The 20,630-nt window shown below is 41.8% G+C and overlaps 1 protein-coding gene across 7 annotated transcripts in view; it reads right to left on the bottom strand.

Moving 5' to 3' along the window:
- Positions 1-20,630, bottom strand: part of syt16 (synaptotagmin XVI) — a 73,699-nt gene that overhangs the window by 38,392 nt on the left and 14,677 nt on the right. For 3 of the 7 annotated variants that reach the window (XM_050062496.1, XM_050062497.1, XM_050062495.1), the window contains exons 1-3: positions 16,584-16,738; positions 8,900-9,073; positions 7,086-7,136 (exon numbers count right to left, since the gene is read on the bottom strand). In XM_050062496.1, coding sequence (XP_049918453.1) covers positions 7,086-7,136; positions 8,900-9,073; positions 16,584-16,683 — 325 coding nt within the window. In that variant the 5' untranslated portion in view covers positions 16,684-16,738. Of the gene's footprint in view, positions 1-1,461; positions 1,606-7,085; positions 7,137-8,899; positions 9,074-16,583; positions 16,739-20,630 lie in introns of those variants that run through there. The other 4 variants (XM_050062501.1, XM_050062498.1, XM_050062499.1 and 1 more) reach the window with 3 other exon arrangements.

Here is a 20,630-nt window from a genome sequence, read left to right as displayed (position 1 = left end):
AAATCAATACAACTGGAGATACATGGTTTTCACTGGACAGGAAGAGAATAAAGAATCAGTAAACGGTATTGGTATGAGTGAATCATGGCTGCACTGCATGAATATGACTGGACTTTACTAACGAGCTGCGAGCCGAGCAGCTGATGAATGAGCCGCTGATTACTCATCAGCTGACGCTTCAGTTCTCTGACTGACCTGCTCCAACAGTTCGCTGCTGGATGTTAATGAGAGTGGTGGGATGTAACCAACTACATTTACTCAAGTACAACTTTACATTTCTACACAACTACATTTTCGAGGCAAATACTGTACTTTTTACTCCACTACATTTAATTTACAGCTTTAGTTACTACAGCAAAATGTAAATACAAAATCCACTAACACATTATGATATATTATTAAGATTAAGCTGAGAAAATGAAGAAAAGGAGAAAGGAAACAAGAAGGAAAGGAGAGGAAAAAGGACATAAGTAAGAGAGTAGAGGAGAAAACGAGGAAGAGAGGAAAGGGGGACACAAGGAAGAGAGTAAATGAGAGAACGAAACAAGGAAGAGAGGAGAGGGGGACACAAGGACGAAAAACAGGAAAGGGGAAATCCAGAAAGAAAGGAAAAGAGAGAAGGAAACAAGGAATTGGAAGAGGAACTGGAGAGGGGAGAAAATAGGAGAAAACAGGGAAGAAAAAAGGAGTGGAGGAAACAAGGAAGAGAGCAGAGGAGTACACAAAAAGGACAGGAGAGAAGAGGTGGAAATGAGGAAGAAAGGAGGAAACAATGAGGAAAGGAGGAGTAAACGAGGAAGAAATGCGAGAGGAAGAAACAGGGAGGAAAGAAAAGAAGAGGAAACACTAGAACTAAACACCAGTCAAAGATGCAGTAATTAAATCAGCTCATATTTTATATATATATATTTATATATTATTCTGAAACAGGTCAGTACTTTTACATTTGGTATTTACAGTTTATTCAGATGCTAATACTTTTGTGTTTTAACTTTAGTAAGATTTAGAATGCAGGACTAAGTTAGGACTTGTAACAAAGTGTTGTTAAACCTTGTCCTAACGGCTTGCATTGGTTTCCGTTGGACTGTCCAACGCAGCACGCAGCACGCAGTTTTGAGATGAACTTTTGTCGGACATCCTGTTTCTATTTCATTCCTGTCGCTCGTTGAGAGTACCTCTATGCATTAGGAAAGGCTGATTCATGAGGCTGATATGAGGAATTACAGACACGATACCTCCTTATTCCACCACAAAAACCTAAATAAGTTGGCATCTGGCTGGAGAGAGATCACCAGAGAGCTGAACGTTTTTGCTAAGAATTGTGTGGGATGCAGTAAAATAGCTTGTTTTACAAATTTGAGATGGTGATATGATAAAGTATGGAAGCTACAAGAATGATATCTATAAGTTACCTGCAATAGCATTTGTGTGAGTATGAATAATAAGGAAGTACGTACTCACCCACCTTTTCAGTGGTTACTCGAGAGTGATAGTCTGATGTTTGCATCCAGTTAAGACACGGTGTTACACTGTGGTATTCACTCAGAGAGCGCCTGACTTAGCCTAAAAACTTTTAGTAAGAAGTCCCAGCTTAGGAGTGATGTAGGAAAGTTCTCAGAACAGCTCTGAGTGAGGAAGGGACAGAAACTTTTACCTTAGTGAGGAGGTGTAGTTGACCCTGTTGCTAGGTGTGATGCTTTCTTTTAACAGATGTGATTGGTTGTCACAGACACGCCCCTTGTGTGAGCCTGCAAGGTGTGGATTTAGGTGTGGTTTATTTGTGGCGTCATAGCATTAGGTGGGAAATGTGTGTGTATTCCTAATGAGATCAACCACACATATTATCTCTGCATGATCTAATCTGTAGCATTTCATTTAATCACTGTCATCCAGCATTTGGAGAATATCTCTCCGACCTCTTTGTGTTTCCACCATTTTCTCCTCTGATTAAGAAACTCTTAAACCTCTTAAAGTCCTCCTCCCTGCTCCTGACAGTTTGTCACCTTAGGAGCTCTTTTAAGGTCTAAGTTGCTCTGTGAATAACTTCTATCTTTACAAGGACCTAGTCTTAACTTAAAGGGGAAATTCTAAGAATTTTCGTAGAATTTCGTCACTGGGAGCGACTCTTAGCACTAGGAAGCTTCGAGAATACAGCCGCTGATTTACTTCTGCCTGTCCACTGGTCATTATTTAACATAACTACTGTGTACACTTCTTCTCACTCTTTGGTGAAAGTACAACATGCTTCTTGCACTTTAAATATATTCATGACAGGCAGTCTAAACTTTGAACGATTACATACATTAATTCTATTCAACGTAACTCACACACACACAAACACACATACACACACAGTCATTTGAATCGTAGATACATAGAGTCGATGAAAAGAATCATTTCCATTGTGAAGGTCAGATGCGACCTGTTCATCTGAACATGTGCTCAGTTTGTAAAGACACACGTGCATCTTACTTTTCAATAACGTTGTGTCATACTCAAGTCATTCATAACCCTATAGATGAAAAGAAACACGTGTGTACAGTACACTAACTCACTGGAAACGTGACAACCTGACAGAGCACATAAGCAGTGATCCTTGAGTGGAAGTAACAGTACAATAATAAAAGCATACATATGATTTAAGTCCCACTTCTTCATGGACATGCACCACAGTCAACAGCTGGATGGATCATATATCTCCTCATCATATTCTGATCATTTAATCTCATTAAGTAAACCTTTAAAACCCTTCAGATGATGCCAAGCCAAGACTGGTGCTCTTAGTTCCAGAAAACAGGCACAATTTTAATTTCACAACAGTGTCATAGTTTCTTTTGTCACTTCTGTTACCCTAGATTTACTGAAAGTAACACGCTGTTTTCATTGTTTGCACCAATGAAACTATTTAAATCAGATTACAGAGTCCAGGTTCAAACTACATTTTTACATATAATTTGACTAAAACATCACGTCAACATAACATAGCATAAGAGCCCCTACCTCGTCTGCTGACTCCAAACAGGATATGTTGTTTGTTCAGGAAATCGACTGGAAATACCAGAGACTCCACCTGCTGCAGGTGAGAACCAACAAACCAGCACAGTGTTTGCTCAGTGTTTGACTCACAGTCTTCACCTGGATTCAACCATCCGGCTGGTGGCAGTGTGACTTATTCTTTCTTTCTTTTTTCAAATCCGATTATAAAGCAATAAACCGGGGAAATCTGAGTTCGTTTGCAGCTAAAAATGCAACCAAACTTTTGAGTTAAAATGATTCACAGCCAGAGTTAAACAAGTGTGCAGGATTTACCCTCTTCAGCCCACACAGAGGAAGCTCTCACTGTCAGGTTTTAACCATTTTTACAAGCATTATTGTTTCAGCTTTTTTTGTATAGTTCAACACTGAAGTGATACTCCACTCAAAATGTTTACAGTATTAAAAAAAATATCTCCTTGCCCGGAGTGAGATAAAAGGATTATTACCGCTCTTATATCTGTCCAGTAAACATGTAGCTGCAGTCAGCAACTGGTTAGCTTAGCATAAAGACAGTAGGAAACAATATGCACCAAAAGCTCAATCATACCCCAATTCTACCAACATGCAACCGGTTCCTCTCTGGTTCCTGTATGTAACTTTGAATGGTTCAGTACATTTCGACCAAAAATAACTTGGTTCAGGACTCGCAAAATTGTCTCTCAGCTGGAACCAAAAAATAACAGGTTTTCTTTGACCTGAACAAACAGACATAGTTTTTGTTCGCAAATTAAATTATCTTTGGTATATCTTTTTCCAACTGGTGCTCAGTAACATATCATTAGCTCCTCATGGTTCTCTCCTGCAACTGGACTGGATGCTGTTAAGTCCCCAAACTGGACTCCTCCCTCCCCCCTGGCTGCACCTTGAGATCCTGTCCATGACTATGACTAACAGAACTGGTGACAAGGGACAACCCTGCTGGAGGGCAAAACCAGGCCAGCTGTTAGGAAACACAGGCAGGGGGACAACTGGGGGATGGGTCCCTATACATTTTTATACTTCCTGCCAATATAATCCAATTGATAATATGTCCACATGTATTTTGTATCTACTTGTATCTACTGTTAAGACCTTGTTTTCTTATTTTGAAATGCAGAGGTAGTCACATGTGTCCTGGGCCAAAAACAAATAATTAGAGAAAAGTAAAATCAAACACTGATAGAGGAAATTTTATCATTAGGTCAAATCAAGAGTGTTTTTATTTTCTAACATTAGTCTGCCTCGCCTCTCACCATCAGCTCAGCCTGTCATACCTGCTCCTTCTTTATCTTTTTTGCCAGACATTTGTCCAGTGCCTCTCTTCTCCTTCAATTTCTTGTTCCCTTTGTACCCTGACTTTTCCATTAGGAGCCCCTGATGTTTGGTGAGATATTCTGACTTTGCTAATGAGGCAGCAGTCTGTCTCACATGTTTAAATTAGCAGCACCTGGCACACCTGACCCATGTCAGATGGACTGAACCATTTCAGTAATAAACACATGGCCTGGGATGGGGTCATCTGTACCCTTTCACACCCCCTGACAGTAGGCCCGTTTCCACAGCAGGAACTTTGGGGTAATTTTAAGGGGCCAGGGCCGTTGGTGCGTGTCTCCACCGCAGGAACCAGCCCCAAGGACAGAGTTCCGGAACTTTTACAGGGGCTAAACAAGTCCCTGCCTCGGAGTAGGTACTAAGAACGGCCCCGAGAAACTCCTGGCTGGGGCTTGGGGATTACTTGGTGCTGATTGGATATACTCAAGGCGGGATGTGACGTTTTGTAAATAACAACATGGTTATCGTAGATTAGCTGGGCTAACCGTTAGCTGTTAGCGGTGTCTGTAATAACTCCGGTCACGGTCCGTGAAAAAAATATTTTTTCCAGCGGATATCTTAGTTACAACATGACTGAGCTAGCAAAGCAGTTTTGTGTTGCTATGTGTGGTATTTATTCAGTTTTGGGGTATTTACTCAGCTTTGGGAAATCACGATTTCTAGAAAGCTAACAGCAGCAGCAAAGCTAACATCAGGACGTCATCTGTTAAAAGCCTCCCGTTGTCGGATATGACATGAAACTACTCCAGTTAGCTCAATCATGTTGTAACTAAGACATCCGCTAGAAAAAATATTTTTTTCACGGACCGTGACCGGAGTTATTACAGACACCGCTAACGGCTAAAGGCGTCCCTACGCCCCTACGTCGCCCCGGTCAAAATGGTTGCGTAATGATTACGTCACATACAGAGCCCGGTAACTTTACAGGAACCTTCCTCCTACTCCGCTCTCTCAGTGGAGACACGGCGGTTGAGAGGGCCAAGCGAGAGAACGTTCCTGTAGTTGTTCCTGCTCCCCAAATAGTACCAGGAACTTCTTCAGTGGAAACGGGCCTAGTGGGCCCGGCCAAAACCAACTGAAAACTTTTGACTTAACGGCGAGTATGCAGACACAGCTCTCACTTAAACAAGGACCAGGTGGCTCGTAGCAACGAACCTGGTACCCCATATTCAGGCAGTACCACCCACAAGACTCCCCAGTAGACAAAGTCATAAGCTTTCTCCAAGTCCACAAAACACATGCAGACTGGATGGGCAAACTCCCATGAGCCCTACGGGAGCCCTGCAAGGATAGAGCTGGTCCCCTGTTGCACGGCCACGAGGGAATCCACATTGCTCATCCTGAATTTAGGGTTCGGCAATCAGTCAGAGCCTCCCTTCCATCACTCTAGAATAAACTTTCTCAGAAAAGGATGAGCAGTGTGATACCCCCATAACTGACTGAAGCACAATGCCGGTCTGCCACTCCACAGACCCTGTGCCCAGCCTCCACACAACACTGGAAAGGCATGTCAACCAAGAGAGCCTTACAATAGTATCACCAAAAACACAATTAATCAAGTTACCACAGATCATACACACAGTGAACCTACAGCTTTTGGCGCAGCTTAAGTCCAACATGCAGAAACACTGGTATGATCCTTTAATGTAACTTTTTGTCATACTTCAGTGACCTTTGCTCCGTGTGCTCGCAGTGTTTGACAAGTGGGAGGAAAGGAAGAGCTCTTCAGAGTGACGGAAAGAGAGAGAATAAAAAGTACAAAATGAGTGTCCTTTTTCTCTCTTTGCTGAATTTTTCTTCAAGGTTTTCTAATGTTAATATTTTCGTTGTGAGCTGCTGCAGAGCTTTGTGGCAGTATGTGGCTGACTCACTCAACTCTTTCTCTCATACATACACACTCGCCCACAGGAACCACTGCACAAATACAAACTCACCCACGTTCTCTTTCTCTGTTACTGGAGAGTTTAATTGGAGTCATATAATGCATACAGGAGTCACACGCTCTCTTTCTCTCCTACTGAGATGTTTCAGGTTATATAAAAGGTGAGCCTTGACTAGAAAGCCACAGCGCTCACAGATGAGCATATTCAGCTCAACCTTTTAGGAAACAGTGTCATTGTCTTTCTTTCGAAGGGAGAGATTAGAAGATCGTTAAATGTCAAAGGAAGATTCCAGCTTATTTCAACCTGGCGTATTTCCCATTATGTGGCTATTGTGGCTCTATGGGTCGTGCTAACTTTGCTCTCGCCTCCTCCGATGTGAGTCATTTCAGACACTTATTGAAAGTAAACAAAAAAACACAAACCTGAAACGGCCATTATGGTGTTGTTTTGTGCCTGTCCTCAGCAGTTAATGTGCTGATGGAAAAAAAAAAAAGAAAATTTGAACATCTACAGCTCAGTGAGAACTGTGCAAACTCCAGCTGCTGCTAAAGATCATGTGATATGACTGACAGCTACAGAACAGCTACTAACTGAAGCTCAAGATGCACTACTTTTCAGATGTCTGCGATTTCCAGATTTGGTGCCATGTTGTGTCAGGACAACATGGTCCCCTCCCCAGGGTGTCAAATATGGCAGCTTGGTCAGTGGGCCTTTTCCACTGTCACTTTTGGCCACGCCGAGTCAAGCCATACCGCTCCGATTTGCGTTCCCATTTTCAATTCAGACAGCTGTGCCACACTGAGCTGCAGATGGACTGGGTCACCCGCCCTCAAGCAGGTAGTGGTGGTGTCTCACCTTCTCCCTCTGAAACACGCGTGTGTGTTGCAAGACTCTCCTCCCCTATGTCTGCAGGAGACCAGAGAGAAAGGTGTTGTTTAAGAGTCTCTGTGTTCAGCTCTCAGTACTTTTGTAGCCTCTAACTGAATCTCTGTGGTTTGGAGTTTAGTTTCTCTCCTGCGTCCTGTTTTTACTTTACATATGTGCTTTATTTCACTGTTTCATGTTCGCTATCTGCTGTATAAGAAGTTGTGTGAAGTTGCTGCTCGAAAGCTCATCTCGGCTTCACAATAAAAGCTTTACATAACAAAATAACGGGGGACTTTTTTTGTGAAGAATCCACAAGAAATGAAATGTGTTTATTGCTGAATTAGTGGAACTTTGTTAGTGACTTTTCTTCAATAAAGGCAAGTGTAATGGTACAGCAGGGAGGAAGAGTAAAATCAGCTCAGCTCCAACAGGTAAACTTCTTTTACAGTACCTGCCCTGCTGTGGAAAAACACATGCAGCAAAAATAACAAGGGACTGAAACTGTGGATCAGCCCGCTGCTTTTAAATGTCATCAGTTGAAGACACACCTTCAAGTGGGTAGCCCTGTTTTAAATGCAATTCCCTGCCATGCTGAGCTGATGGCCCATACCAAGCCAAGCCAAGCCAAGCCAAGCTAAGCCATGCCAGCCCATGACTGCTGAAAAGGTTTTAGTGTCTGTTTGAGATGCACTAGGCATTCAACTAAGTCCAATGTAAACTAAACCTAACCAAGTAGTTTTATTGCCTAAACCTAAAGTAGTTTTCCGAAACCTATTTTCCTGTGAAAATGTAGGTTTATTTTGAAAGTACACTGTAGCATTTAACAAGTAGAAACTGACACTCCTTTCCTGATTGTCCAAAACTGATGATCAAGGGGTACCCAGAGCATCATAGTTTGAAGCGTAGGGCCACTGACCAAGCTGCCATATTCCACGAGTGCGCTGTGTCAGTTCCTGCTAGTTATGTGCCACAGCGTCCTTTCTAAACAAACTTCAGCCTTCATAGGAAATAAAGGCTTCCTCAACTTCTGAGTGAAAACATGTTGGCCTTGGCATAAATCAAAGCTGGAGACAAAGCACAGAATTTGCAGGGTGGATGGAGAAACTGCTTTTCATTGAAAATCAGTTCACCCATACAGCTGTGAGACTGTAAAATAAAAAGGTAAAACAAAATCCTAAATGTCTTGTGACTTCATCTGTCCAACAAGTCCTCCAAACTAAATGACAATATGTTGTTGTAATCAGGCAGTGTGGAGAGAAAAGTTGAAGCTGAGATGAAATGATTCGATAGGATAAAAAAGGTGCAGCTAAATGCTGCAGATTTACAGATATAATCATGAACGACGGACATGGTTGGTATTTTAAAAAACATGCCGGCAGGGCCGTCCTCAGCACGTCATAATGTCACTAAGTGAGTTTATTCTGTGTTTTAATAAACTAATAAATGGCATCAGCACTTACTTCTGCCTTGTACGAAAACAGAGGATGTGTATGCATAGAAGTAATAATAAAAACAAAGACCTATATTTTATTTTCTGGTGGGTTGGAGTACATTCAGAGCTACCAGAGCTTCCTGTGATCAACATATGTTCTGCAAGAGCACCGAAATGCAAAACAAATACTCAAAAAGTGCACAAAAATAACATATATGAATATTGATTCCTGTAGCCTTAATTGTGGAAGTGCAGTTGACTAACTAAAACTGAAGAAACTGTTTTTAATCATCTTGACAGTTTTTGTGTCCGCTTGCCTACAAGGTTTCACTGTTCACTGATCAGGTAGACATAAAGAGATGTCACTTACCGAGCCCCTGGCGGATTCCCAGTCGTCCTTTCTTCCGGCGGCCATGTTGCTCCAGACAGCGCAGTCCACCGATGCGTGAGAAACACAGCTTCTTGTTGATGAAGAGGAAGAGGACGGCCAACGCCACGATGAAGACGCCCACCGCCGACAGGAAGCCGATGGCCTCTGGGGGGACTGGCAAGAGGAGGGAGAGGGAGAGGGGACACACAATGACACACTGATCAGACCACACAAACAGACAGTCTGGACACATTCGCGCACACACGCACACACACAGTACGCATGGTACATGTGATACACACAGACAGAATGAGTGACACTTTAGTATTTGAGTTACCCTCAGTGCCTTGCTCAAGAGCAGAGTCAGTGTAAAACATCTGCTACAGTGCAGCAGCTGGAAAAAGACAGTTTACCAGCTGAACCAGCAGCTCTGTGCCTTGCAAGAGCACTTCTGGGTAATCTTCTGGGTAATTCTATCAAACAAGAACTGAAATTAAAATCGTTTTCTATCTTCATTTACTGTTCGCCAAGATATCAGTAATTATACCGTGATACTTTTTCTGTGACATATCAGTAATTTGAATTTACAGCATCCTCAACTGACCTTTACGAAAGCCTTATTGTTGGCTTGGAGTGTCGCTCAACAGAAATTACGAATTTTTGACAGAGAAAAGTGTCGCTCAACACTTTTTTTTTAATGCCGTACAACTGCATAATTTTGTTATGTTGTAGACAACTTCATATTTGTCACACAAACTTCTAAAACCACAGATTTTAGATTCAGATTATTCAGCATCTGTTCATAGAAGCAGCCGTTTGTCAGCAGCAGGAGCTCCTGTGGAGCTGAGAGAACAGCAGCCGGCCAAACTGCCTTCACCAGGCTGACTGACAGCAGACATTTACTGAACCAAAACATTTTTCATGTCAGTACCACGGGAGACATATACAGCAGGATATCTGTGTGATTTTGAACAGCTATCTGTGCAGATTACGGCGGCGGAAACATTTCACTGAAGCATAAATTGAAAATGTGACTCAAGACGGCAAATGTAGCTGCTATCATCCACATTACTGTTTCTGAAATGGGGTTATGTGTACTCCTAGGGGTACTTTAGAATACTAAAATAATGATTAAATGATAAATAAATAAACAAATAATTCACTAAAATAATGATTTCACTAAATTATAAGTGCAACTTATATTTGACACATAGCATTTAAGCGTTTTTTAGTAACAAGGTTGTTGTCTGTGACTGGAAATGACATTTACACATTTACAAAATGTGCAAAAACAAACACTGAATAAATCAAATTAAATCAAATTGACACCGATGATCAGCAAGAGAAGCTTGGTTGACACTATGTGCAGTCTGAGGGCAACACTGCCTGAGAAGACAAGTTCTTAGTCTCCTCCATCATAGTTACAAGGAAGAGGTAATTTAAGTTTGATCTGTTTTTAACCTTGGCTTGTGAAAGTAGCTCTTTACTGTATTTTTTTTTTGCCGTGATTGGTAATGGGGAGAAGAACTGCAAGTCAAGAGAGAGAAAAACTGAAAGTAATTTATAAAACACAAAGAGAGAGTAAGAGGAAATAGACAGAGAAAGGGGACGGGAGGAGAGAGTGATGACAGATATATGTTTATGAAAAAAGGAAGAGACAAATCAAGGAGAGGAGAGAGGCAGAACAACATCTGGACAGAAATAGAAAGACAGGAGTGATGAAAGTTGCAGTGAGGATACAGATGAGTGAAAACTAGACAGAAACCAAAATAGAGAGTAAATATAAAAAGAGGAGGAAGCGAGAAGCTGATGTGGAGATGGAGAGAGATGAGGTGATACAAGGCGTACTACTCTGCTCTCAATGAGGCGGCTGAGACTTAATACAGATGAATAGAAATGCATAACGGGGGGTCGACGTCTCCCGTTTCCATGGTAACGTCTCGGAGTGCAGAGAACTGAATCAATGAGAGCAAACGGAGACGAGTGCACATCCTGCTGAGAGCAGACGCCAAAGAAAGGACTCGGCAGCATAGGTGTGTGTGTGTTTGTGTGTGTGTGTGTGTGAGGGTGTAATAGTAATAGGTTTTATTTATTTCATACACCACCTTTTGTTTTTTCATTCTTCGTGTCGCACGCTGTCATTTTTAGGAATTGAATCTCCCACGCTGTACAGATGTATCTTATTAATGTGCTCTAAAAACATCCAACACATCACCAAGCAACAGTGTGTGTGTGTGTGTGTGTGTGTGAAAATAATGAGCATCAGCAGCAGCTGGTTCCTGTTGCAATGATGCTGCCTTTGCTTAAACTGCACGCAACAGCATTTGTAATATTTTCTGCCTTCCATATGCCTAGACGCCAGTACTTGTATCAGTGGTGAAGGAAGAACTCTTAACTGAAGTAAAAATACCAACACGAAAGAATAGAGTAACATAAAATGGAAGTACTGAAGTAAAGTAGAAGTACCTTAAAATGTTCTTATGTACAGTACTTGAGGAAATGGACCTTGTTTCTTTCCACTGAACTGTATTATTCTCAGGCAAGCATAGGTATGCGTAACAACAGTGCATGAGAAAAGTTTCAGCCGGAATTGTTTGCATACGGCTCTCATCATGGAGATGGCTAAGCCAGCGGCTAGCAGCTAACCGTGCTAATAGTGCAAACAGTGCTGACAGATATACTTGCTTATCAACTAGCATTTGCGTAGACAACTGGCTGCATGAACGGAACAGCCCATTCTCACTCCAAAGCCATCAAATACCACCGCTTTGTCAGTTATTATCGGCATCACTGACACCAAAAGGGAGCTCTTGTGGCGGTATGGTACCCTGCTGGGCAGCGTCAATTTGTAATGCAGCCAGGTGGAACCTTTTGCAGTGATATGATACACCACTTTTTGTTGGTATGAGTAAGAAAAGTCTTTGCCGGAATTGTCTGCACATGGCTCTCAACATGGAGGTGGCTAAGCCAGCAGCTAGCTGTGCTAACAGTGCTAACAATGGCAACAGTGCTGACAGAGCTAATAGTGTTAACCTCGGGGGGTCCAGAGGGTTGGCACTACACTTACATGATGATGCTGTCATCATTATCAGCTAAAACCATGTGTAACTGCTGTATGCAGTGCAGAGGGGTGGAAATTAGCTAGCCTTTGGGATACACACACAGGAAATCACATCCTCTAACATGCACTTGCTGCAACAGAGATGCTCAGATTACAACACACACAGAGGGAGCGTGACTACATTTTCTGCTCAGGACACCATTACTCCACTATATCTTTACATATCAAACAGTTGCTAGTTTGCTGCTAAATTAATGCAGCTTTAAACGCTGACTGTAATCACCAAACTGCTGAACTAACAACGTACTATACAATGGGGAATATACAGTTTTCTTCCAATTAAAACCCACAGACAACGAAAGGAAGAACTCTGTCGTGTCGACCCACTTTCTTTATGTTCAGCTGCTGTTCACTCCCACAGAGAGAGATATCTGGAAGGGCTAACACATGACAGATGCAGCATGGGAACACTTCTGCACTGATTATAAAACAGTTCAAGTTTCACTTTAAATAAAACATCACCACCTCCTCCTCTTTCCTCACCTACACACACTTATGACGACAGTGACAGAAAAGACGCTCCTGTCTCTCAACACAGACCTGGAGGAGCTGATTTATCTGTGTATCATTGATGTTATTTTTATCTGGTTCTACCTCCACGACCAAATGTGTTGAGGGATGTAAAGCTGGTTGGATATTGGGTGGCTTATTATGTAATTTTGTACATCATCGTCTCCAAAAGGTGCATTCTATTGACTAATGCAACCAATGCTGCTTTCACATGCTAATGTGCTAAATGTTAACTACATGCCAAACTTTACATAGTAAACACTGTTTTATCAGGCTGTAGATTCAGATTGTATGGGTCCGCTTACATCATCATTATTATACATGTTTTCTTTTGGTATAACAACAGCAACACAACTTCCTTCTCGACAGCCCAGTTTCTTTTTCTCTAACTTCCACCACACATTTTATGAACCATAAAAAACAACAATAATGTGACCAAGGAAGAAAAGCTTAAAGGTGTAAAATGCAGGAATTGTCGGTTGATGTTAATTAACAGTATACGCAGACAAAGTGAAAGCCTACCCCCAGATACACTGTCCTCTTTGTTATGTTTAGGCACAAAAACAACTTGGTTATGGTAAAGAAAATGGCACAAAAGACCACGTGGTTTTGATGCCACAATTGCATATGGAATTGTCTCAGTGGGTGCGGTTACATGATGGCTTCTCATTCAGAATGAAATAAATCTGAATGAAATCATTCGGAATTAAAGTGTTTCCAGGTGGTTTACATGGGAAATATTCATCCCGAATGAGGGTTTACATGGGAGATCAGTTTAATTGCCTTTATTCGGGTCTGCGCAAGGTTTGGGGCAGGGAAGGTTTCTGATTGGATAGGGGGCAGGGCGGATGTTACGTGTTTACGTTTACCGGAAGAAAACACTGTAGTCCTCGCTCCGGATAACAAGATGCTTGACGACGCCGTTCTTAGTGCCTTTTTCGGGCTTGTTTTGCTTATATTCTTGAAGCAGCAGTACGACAACAACCTTGTTCTGCTAATGCTTCGTCTGTTGAGGAGGAGAAGAGAGATAGAAGGTCGAAGAAGGGAGATAGAAGACCGTGCTTTGGCAATATGGAAACCGGTGAGCGCAAGGAGTCCGACTGCTCTATCTCAGCCCGTTGCTATGCGCGCTATATACGTCATCACGCCAGAAAGGCAAGGAAACGAGCATGCGCAGAAAGACCAGAATGAACTTAAAGAGGACTGAGCGTTTACATGCACACAAAATTCTTTCATTCGGAATGACAAACGGAATAAACCGCCCCCTTTAATCGGATTTAATTTTCAATCGGAATGACGATTTTTCAATCGGAATGACCATTTACATGACCACTTTTAATCGGAATGGCCTTTCATTCCGAATGAAAGTAGAATTAAACTGTCCATGTAAATGTACTGAGTGTCTCCCTAATACCCAGTTTTGGCGCCACAATCATAGTTGGAAATGTCCCGATGTCTTGCTAAAAAACGTATGGCTTTAATACCACAATCGCATCTGGAAATGTCTTCATGCCTCGCTAAAAAACATCCAGTTTTGATGCCACAACTTTGACTGGAAATGTTCCAATGTCTCGCTAAAAATACAGGGTTTTGATGCCACAATTGCAGCTGGAAATGCAGCAATTTTTTGCCTAAAAATGCTCACTTTTGATGCCACAGTTGCCTCTGGAAATGTCTCCATGTCCCACCAAAAGATACCCAGTTTTGGTGCCACAGCTAGAAATGTCCTGAGATCTCACTAAAAAACACTTGGTTTTGTTGCCACAATCCTAGCATCAAATGCCAGGATTTGATGCCTGAAAATGCTGTGACATCTTGCTAGATAATACTCGATTTTGATTCCACAATCATGGCTGGAAATGCCATGATGCCTCACTAAAAAATACCTGGTTTTGATGCCACATCATGGCTGGAAATGTCCCTATTTCTCGCTTAAACACAGCTGGTTTTGGTGTTAAACCCCCCTCCCGATTTTGGTGCCACAAATCCAGCTAGAAATGCTGCTGTGTCTTGTGAAAAAAAAAGGGTGGTCTGCTGCTTGCCAGCCATCTCGCCTATGTTTAATAATTTGAAAGACCAAAACATATTCAACACCTAAATTGCATCTAAAAGATCAAGACAAAGATCTAACTGAAAAAAAAAAAAAAACAGAAAAGCCTGTCAATTCCATTTAAATTAATTTACAATAAAAATAAACCCCCTGCTGAAATGAACACAGTGTGACAGTAACTGTCTGGACGGTGTGTTCAGGTGCGGCAGTAAAGTGGAGAATTTCCCCTCTCAGCTGCTCTGACTGTCACAGACACTGAGCTCAGTGTTGGAGACTCAGAGAGCCTCCGACTGTCTGCATCCAGATGGACAGGAAGAAACCCTGGGTCAAAGTCTGGACTCACACCTGCTGCACACAAACGCACACACACACACACACACACGACTCAAACATGGGCACAGTTCATTCCAAAAGCAGAGATCCCTGTTTGTTTAACTCTCCCTAACACACAACACACATATTATACACAAATGAAATGCCCATCACGTCTTCAAATAGCCTTTATTATACTATTTTATGTTCAGATGTCATACTATTTTATCATCATATACTATATTTTATTTCTTGAAATTTCTTTACAAGAATAATTTTATATATTATTAATCAAATTATATATTCCCAGTTGACATATACCAGACTTGCTGACTGCTGCTGTCAATCCACTATCATATTTTTTTTGTCTTTTATTGCTCTTGTCTATTTTCACTTATATTGCATTTTAGTTTTTTTCATCTCTATCAGGGATGTACGATATTGGATTTTTTGCTGATATCCGATATGCTAATATATAACCCCTCATTTGACCCATTCTGATATCAATATATCCACTTTTTCCTTGACCTAATTTTACTGATCATCAAGTCTCTTCTGTAGTGGAAATAACATCATGACGGCCCACCAGCACATGGAGACATGAAATACAATACTTTTCAATGTATGTAATATTCATTCACCGTGCAAATTAATAAAAAGCATGATTCTGATTAATTTTAAAGCCGATACTAGCCAATGCCGATGACGTAGAGATATTATCGTGCATCCCGAATGTTTGTTTATTTCTGTCCTTGTGCTGTAGAAACAAATTTCCCCACTGGGTATCGATAAAGGTTTACCTCACCTCACCTCATCCAACCAACAATCCCATACCCAAATGATATTCAGTTTACAATGACAGAGAACAGGAAAAACATCAAACCCTCGCATTAGGGAGGCTGGAAAGAGACATTTTTTTTACTCTGCTTGATAAATAGCGGTTAAAGGTTACTGTAAACATTGTTGTTCTCTTTTGGCTTATTGACTAATCTAATTACCAACGTTTTTGATACAAAATGCAATATACTGTGAAAGTGATGCACCAGAAGAAGCATAAAAACTCTCAGTCTCAAAACTTTTCTGAGCAGACAGGCTTTGGCATATTTTTCTTCAACTTTCCCTCTAAAAATCAGACTGGTTTGTACATGTTTACTAAATGGCTAAACAGTATAAGAGTGTACAGCCATGCTACAGCAGCTCTGGGAGGCTGAGCTAAGCTTCAGTTGCAATGTAAACATGCAAATATTTAGTATACTGTTTACCATGTCTACTGTGCTAGCATGCTAATGTCTGCTTATAACCATGAACACAAAGTACACAAAGCTGAGGCTGATGGAAAAAATCATTAGTTTACTACTTTATACCACTACACATCATTGCTTTAATTGCTAATTAATTAGATATCTAATTATTTCATTGTCAACAACAGCCTAATGACAATTAAGAACTTGAAACTTTTGCGGCTAATACCTTAAAACTTCCTCAAATGCTACACAGTTGTTGTCATTCTCATTTAGCCCCAAACTCGTAAGTAGAATCTCCTAGTCTTCAAACCCGTAACAGCGAGCTATTACCTTCTTGTTGTAGCGTACAGATAACTTACACATAAACATCATCAATACAGCGGTCAGATACTGATTCTAATTACCAACCTAAATTCATTGTTCGCAGCTAGTTAGAGCTACCAATACCTGGACGGCAGCGGCCTGCCACACCGACACCCGAAGATGAACAGTTCTTCTGCACGTCCCCCGAAACTCCATCAGAGTCATCCCAAAAGTACGCCATCATGAAGTATTTTTCAGTTCCCAGACAAGACACAAAACAGGTGACCTGGAGCTTACGAGCTCCCAAACTACAAGACAACAACTTCAGTGGTTGGGCAGGTCAGCCTGGGTGTTGTGATGAAACCACACTCCCTGAGTTTCAGCTGGCTGTTCAAATAGCCTACAACCCAATCCAGTGCTCCTAATGACTAATGACATCAGCACAGCCCAGCCTAACCTCTTTAAGATACATATCATAGGTCTAAATACTGTAAAAACTGTTTGAGGGGCACCCACTGGTTGACACTGACACATTTACAGAAAAGATAAAGTAGAATCACAAATTGGACCAATTGGAAATTTGACCTGATGATGGTGCTCAATGAAAAGTTAAGCTCTTGTCAAATGAGTTCACATGATGCTGATCCACCCTATCGCCTTCAGGGAAAGCTTTCTGTACTTCTCGGTATAGCAGGACTGTTGTGTCTAGTGTCTGTAGCGTTATGTAAGAGGACCACAACGATGGAGCAGCCATGAGAAGTATGGCGGGAAATCCCAAGAAATGTCCAAGACAAGTTTGCGGATGGTGGATTCTCCAGAAACTTGTCCTTATTTTCTCAAGAGGAGTTGAATGTTATTATAAAGCTGGCTGAACTCTATATTTCAACAACGCTGTGGTTAACGTGATGTGGTTGATGTGGTTCTGTTTGCTTCATCACACCCTGACCTCCAGCATGCACTGAGGCGGCTTGCAGCTGGGTGTGAAGCAGGCGGGATGAGAGTCAACACCTCCAAAACTGAAGCCATGGTTCTCTGCCAGAAACCGGTGGATTACTGCTTCAAGCGAGGGAGTTCAAGTGTCTCGGGGTCTTGTTCACAAATGAGGGTAGAATGGAGCGTGAGATGGATCGGTGGAGATGAGCTGGAAGGCGAAGCTTTCTATTTACTGGTCCATCTACATCCCAACCCTCACCTATGGTCATGAGCTCTGGGTAGTGACCAAAAGAATGAGACTGCGGACACAAGCGGCCGAAATGAGTTTCCTCTGTGGGGTGGCTGGGCTCAGCCTTAGAGATAGGGTGAGAAGCTCGGACATCGAGAGTAGGGCCACTGCTCCTTCACGTCGAAAGGGGTCAGTTGAGGTGGTTCGGGCATCTGATCAGGATGCCTCCTGGGTGCCTCCCGTTAGAGATAGTCCAGGTACGTCCCACTGGAAGAAGGCCCTGGGGCGGACCAAGAACATGATGGAGGGATTACATATCTCATCTGGCCTGGGAACACCTTGGGGTCCCCCAGGAGGAGCTCGAACGCGTTGCTGAGGAGAGGGACGGCTGGGGTGCTTTGCTAAGGCTGCTATCCCGCGACCTGGCCTCGGATAAGCAGATGAAAATGGATGGATGGATGCGGTTCACGTGCGGTCAGATTTAGGCACTACTTGGTTAGGAAAAGATGTTGTTTTGGCTTAAAATAACTGGTTTTGGGGTCGCTAAAAAATACACAAGTTTGGTGGCTAAAAAGCCTATGGAAACACAGCAATGACTCGCAAAAAACAACCGTTTTTATTGTTTGTTGGTCTTGAACGATGGACTGCAGCTTGGCAACGTTTCACCTAGGAGTCACACCATCCGCAATCCCCTCCGTCTCCCAGTGACAAAGTCAGTTCATATATTATGCCACTTTAGAAACCTTGATATGACACTTCTGAAACGTGCAAATGTAATGAATCCACTACCAACATTTTTTTCAGGCGACTGGGCTGCACACATCGACAGAGTTTGTGTAACTACTCTTACTGCCAGAAGGGGGAGACAAAAGTTCTACACTGCAGGTTTTATTAATTTCTTACAATTTTTGCTCCTGTGTTTTTGATTTTTCAAAAGGCAAAAATAAATCACCACACTCCAAACCCTTTAAAAGACAAGTGTCGCTTTGACAGTCCCATGCACACCAACATGATGAGATATCTAAAGCTGAGGAATCAAAATGTCAATGAAAACTTCACAATCCACTCCTGCAGCATAATCCAGATCTCATCTGCTCTTCTGTACTCTTGACGTTTTACCAAAATGGGTGGACAACAATATTTCAGGTGGACGGAAAACACACAGCGCCAAAGCTCAGTAACTGCTGTGAATATTTGTGGACCACAGAGGATGGTTCCTAATGTTTTTAGTGATCTTGTGATTGTAGATGATGGTGATGATGATGATGTGATTCAAGCTTTGGTCCATTATGTAACAAATTTGCTTTAAATTTGACATGAATAAATTTAAAGGCACTGCAGAAAAGTTCAGTTTCATCAGTTCTCTTTCACTTTCTTGTAGACAAAATTTAAATCAGAATACATGAGATTATATTAGTCTAAAATAATCTCTGTGGAGGGTGAATTGCATCATTGCACCAGCAGAGAATCAGCTGGAGAGTATTGATGAAACAGTTTGTCGAACGTGTTAAAAGCAAATTAAAATGAATGAATGTACAAACAAGGATTAAGGAGGCGATGTGACCCAGAAGTCAATGAGAGGCATCGGATCAGGCTAATGAGATGGAGAGATCGAACCAACGGCGATGAAAAAAAAAAAAAATCCACAATCGCTAATCTGTGACAGACACGGTTGTGAGAGGTTGTTTGTGTGTGTGTGTGTGTGTGTGTGTGTGTGTGAATACTAAATCCTTATCCCCTGATTACTATGCAGCTGCTGACTTTTCCACCCCGGCTTTGAAGTGAGTAGCTCCAGAGGAGAAAAGAGAACACTTTGATGTGAGCGTTAGATTAGGATGGAGAAAAAAAGAAGAAGAAGACGACACAGCAGTGGCGAAGGCCACGTTGTTACTGCTCATTAATGAGAGATCCCGAAGAGGGCGAACACGGTGCTTTGTAGTTTTTTCTTTCTTCTTTTTTAGCGATGAATAAAAGGAGCGCCTGCTGTTTCTTTCAGTTCGTTGTAAGGTCACTCATTAATGTGGGTAATTAGTTTCAGGACTGTAGGCGTGTGTGTGTGTGTGTGTGTGTGTGTGTCCTGGCCCTTTGCCTACATATTATTATCATTATCATAAAACTCTGCTGAATGCTCTGTCCTCAGAAGTGATGACAGTAGTATTCAGATCAATTGCTTAAAGGAACAGTTCACCCCAAAAACTCTTTTGACGACAGACGGTAAGGCACACGGTTTTTAGGCGGAGCCAGTTTCTGGAAAACTTGCGCCCCCTACAGGTCAATTAAAAGGAGTGAGGAGTCATTTTGTTAGTTTATCTGCAGATTCTGCCCTCTGCCTGTATTTCTTATTTTCTTCCTAGTATCTGTGTTGAGGACATTGTGGGCACATCACATAGATGAGGTTGGGACTACAAAAAGGCAGCAACCAGGTACCAGCCCGTAAGCGGCATGCATCCAAGAGTAAGTTACAAAAAACTGTGGATACAGTGCCAAACTAGAATTACCGCCTCGCAATTGTATGCCTCTGTGAACCTGTGAAGTTGCAAAAACATGGATGCTTCACACATATTTTCCCGCCAGCAGCATAAAAGATCTATATAATCAGCACAGTTTCAAGGTGGGCACCTGAGATAAGTATCACCAATTCAGTATCTGACCAAAAGTCTCTCCTTCTGTTCCTGAGATACTTTGAGTAATGGCCAGAAAAGTGCTTTTGCAGAACATTATGAGGTCACAGTGAAGTTAATCTTATGTTATCACTTCATCATTTTATCCTTCTTGAAATTTGTGTGATATTTTGTCATAATTAGTGAAGTAATTCCCAACTTGAAAAAACAAAAACATGTTTTGTGAGGTCACAGTGACCTTGACCTTTAACCACCAAATTCTACTCATTCTTGAGTTCAAGTGGACATGTGTGCGAAATCTGAAGAAATTCCCTCAAGGTGTTCTTGAGAAACCATGTTCATGAGAATGAGGCAGATGCAAGGTCATGGTGACCTTGATCTTTGACCAACAAAATCTAGTCAGGTCAT

This window comes from Epinephelus moara, chromosome 14, assembly GCF_006386435.1.
Source record: "Epinephelus moara isolate mb chromosome 14, YSFRI_EMoa_1.0, whole genome shotgun sequence".
In the NCBI taxonomy this organism is placed as follows: domain Eukaryota; kingdom Metazoa; phylum Chordata; class Actinopteri; order Perciformes; family Serranidae; genus Epinephelus; species Epinephelus moara.
Note: the sequence above shows the minus strand (reverse complement) of the source record. Positions and strands in the feature narration are given on the sequence as shown.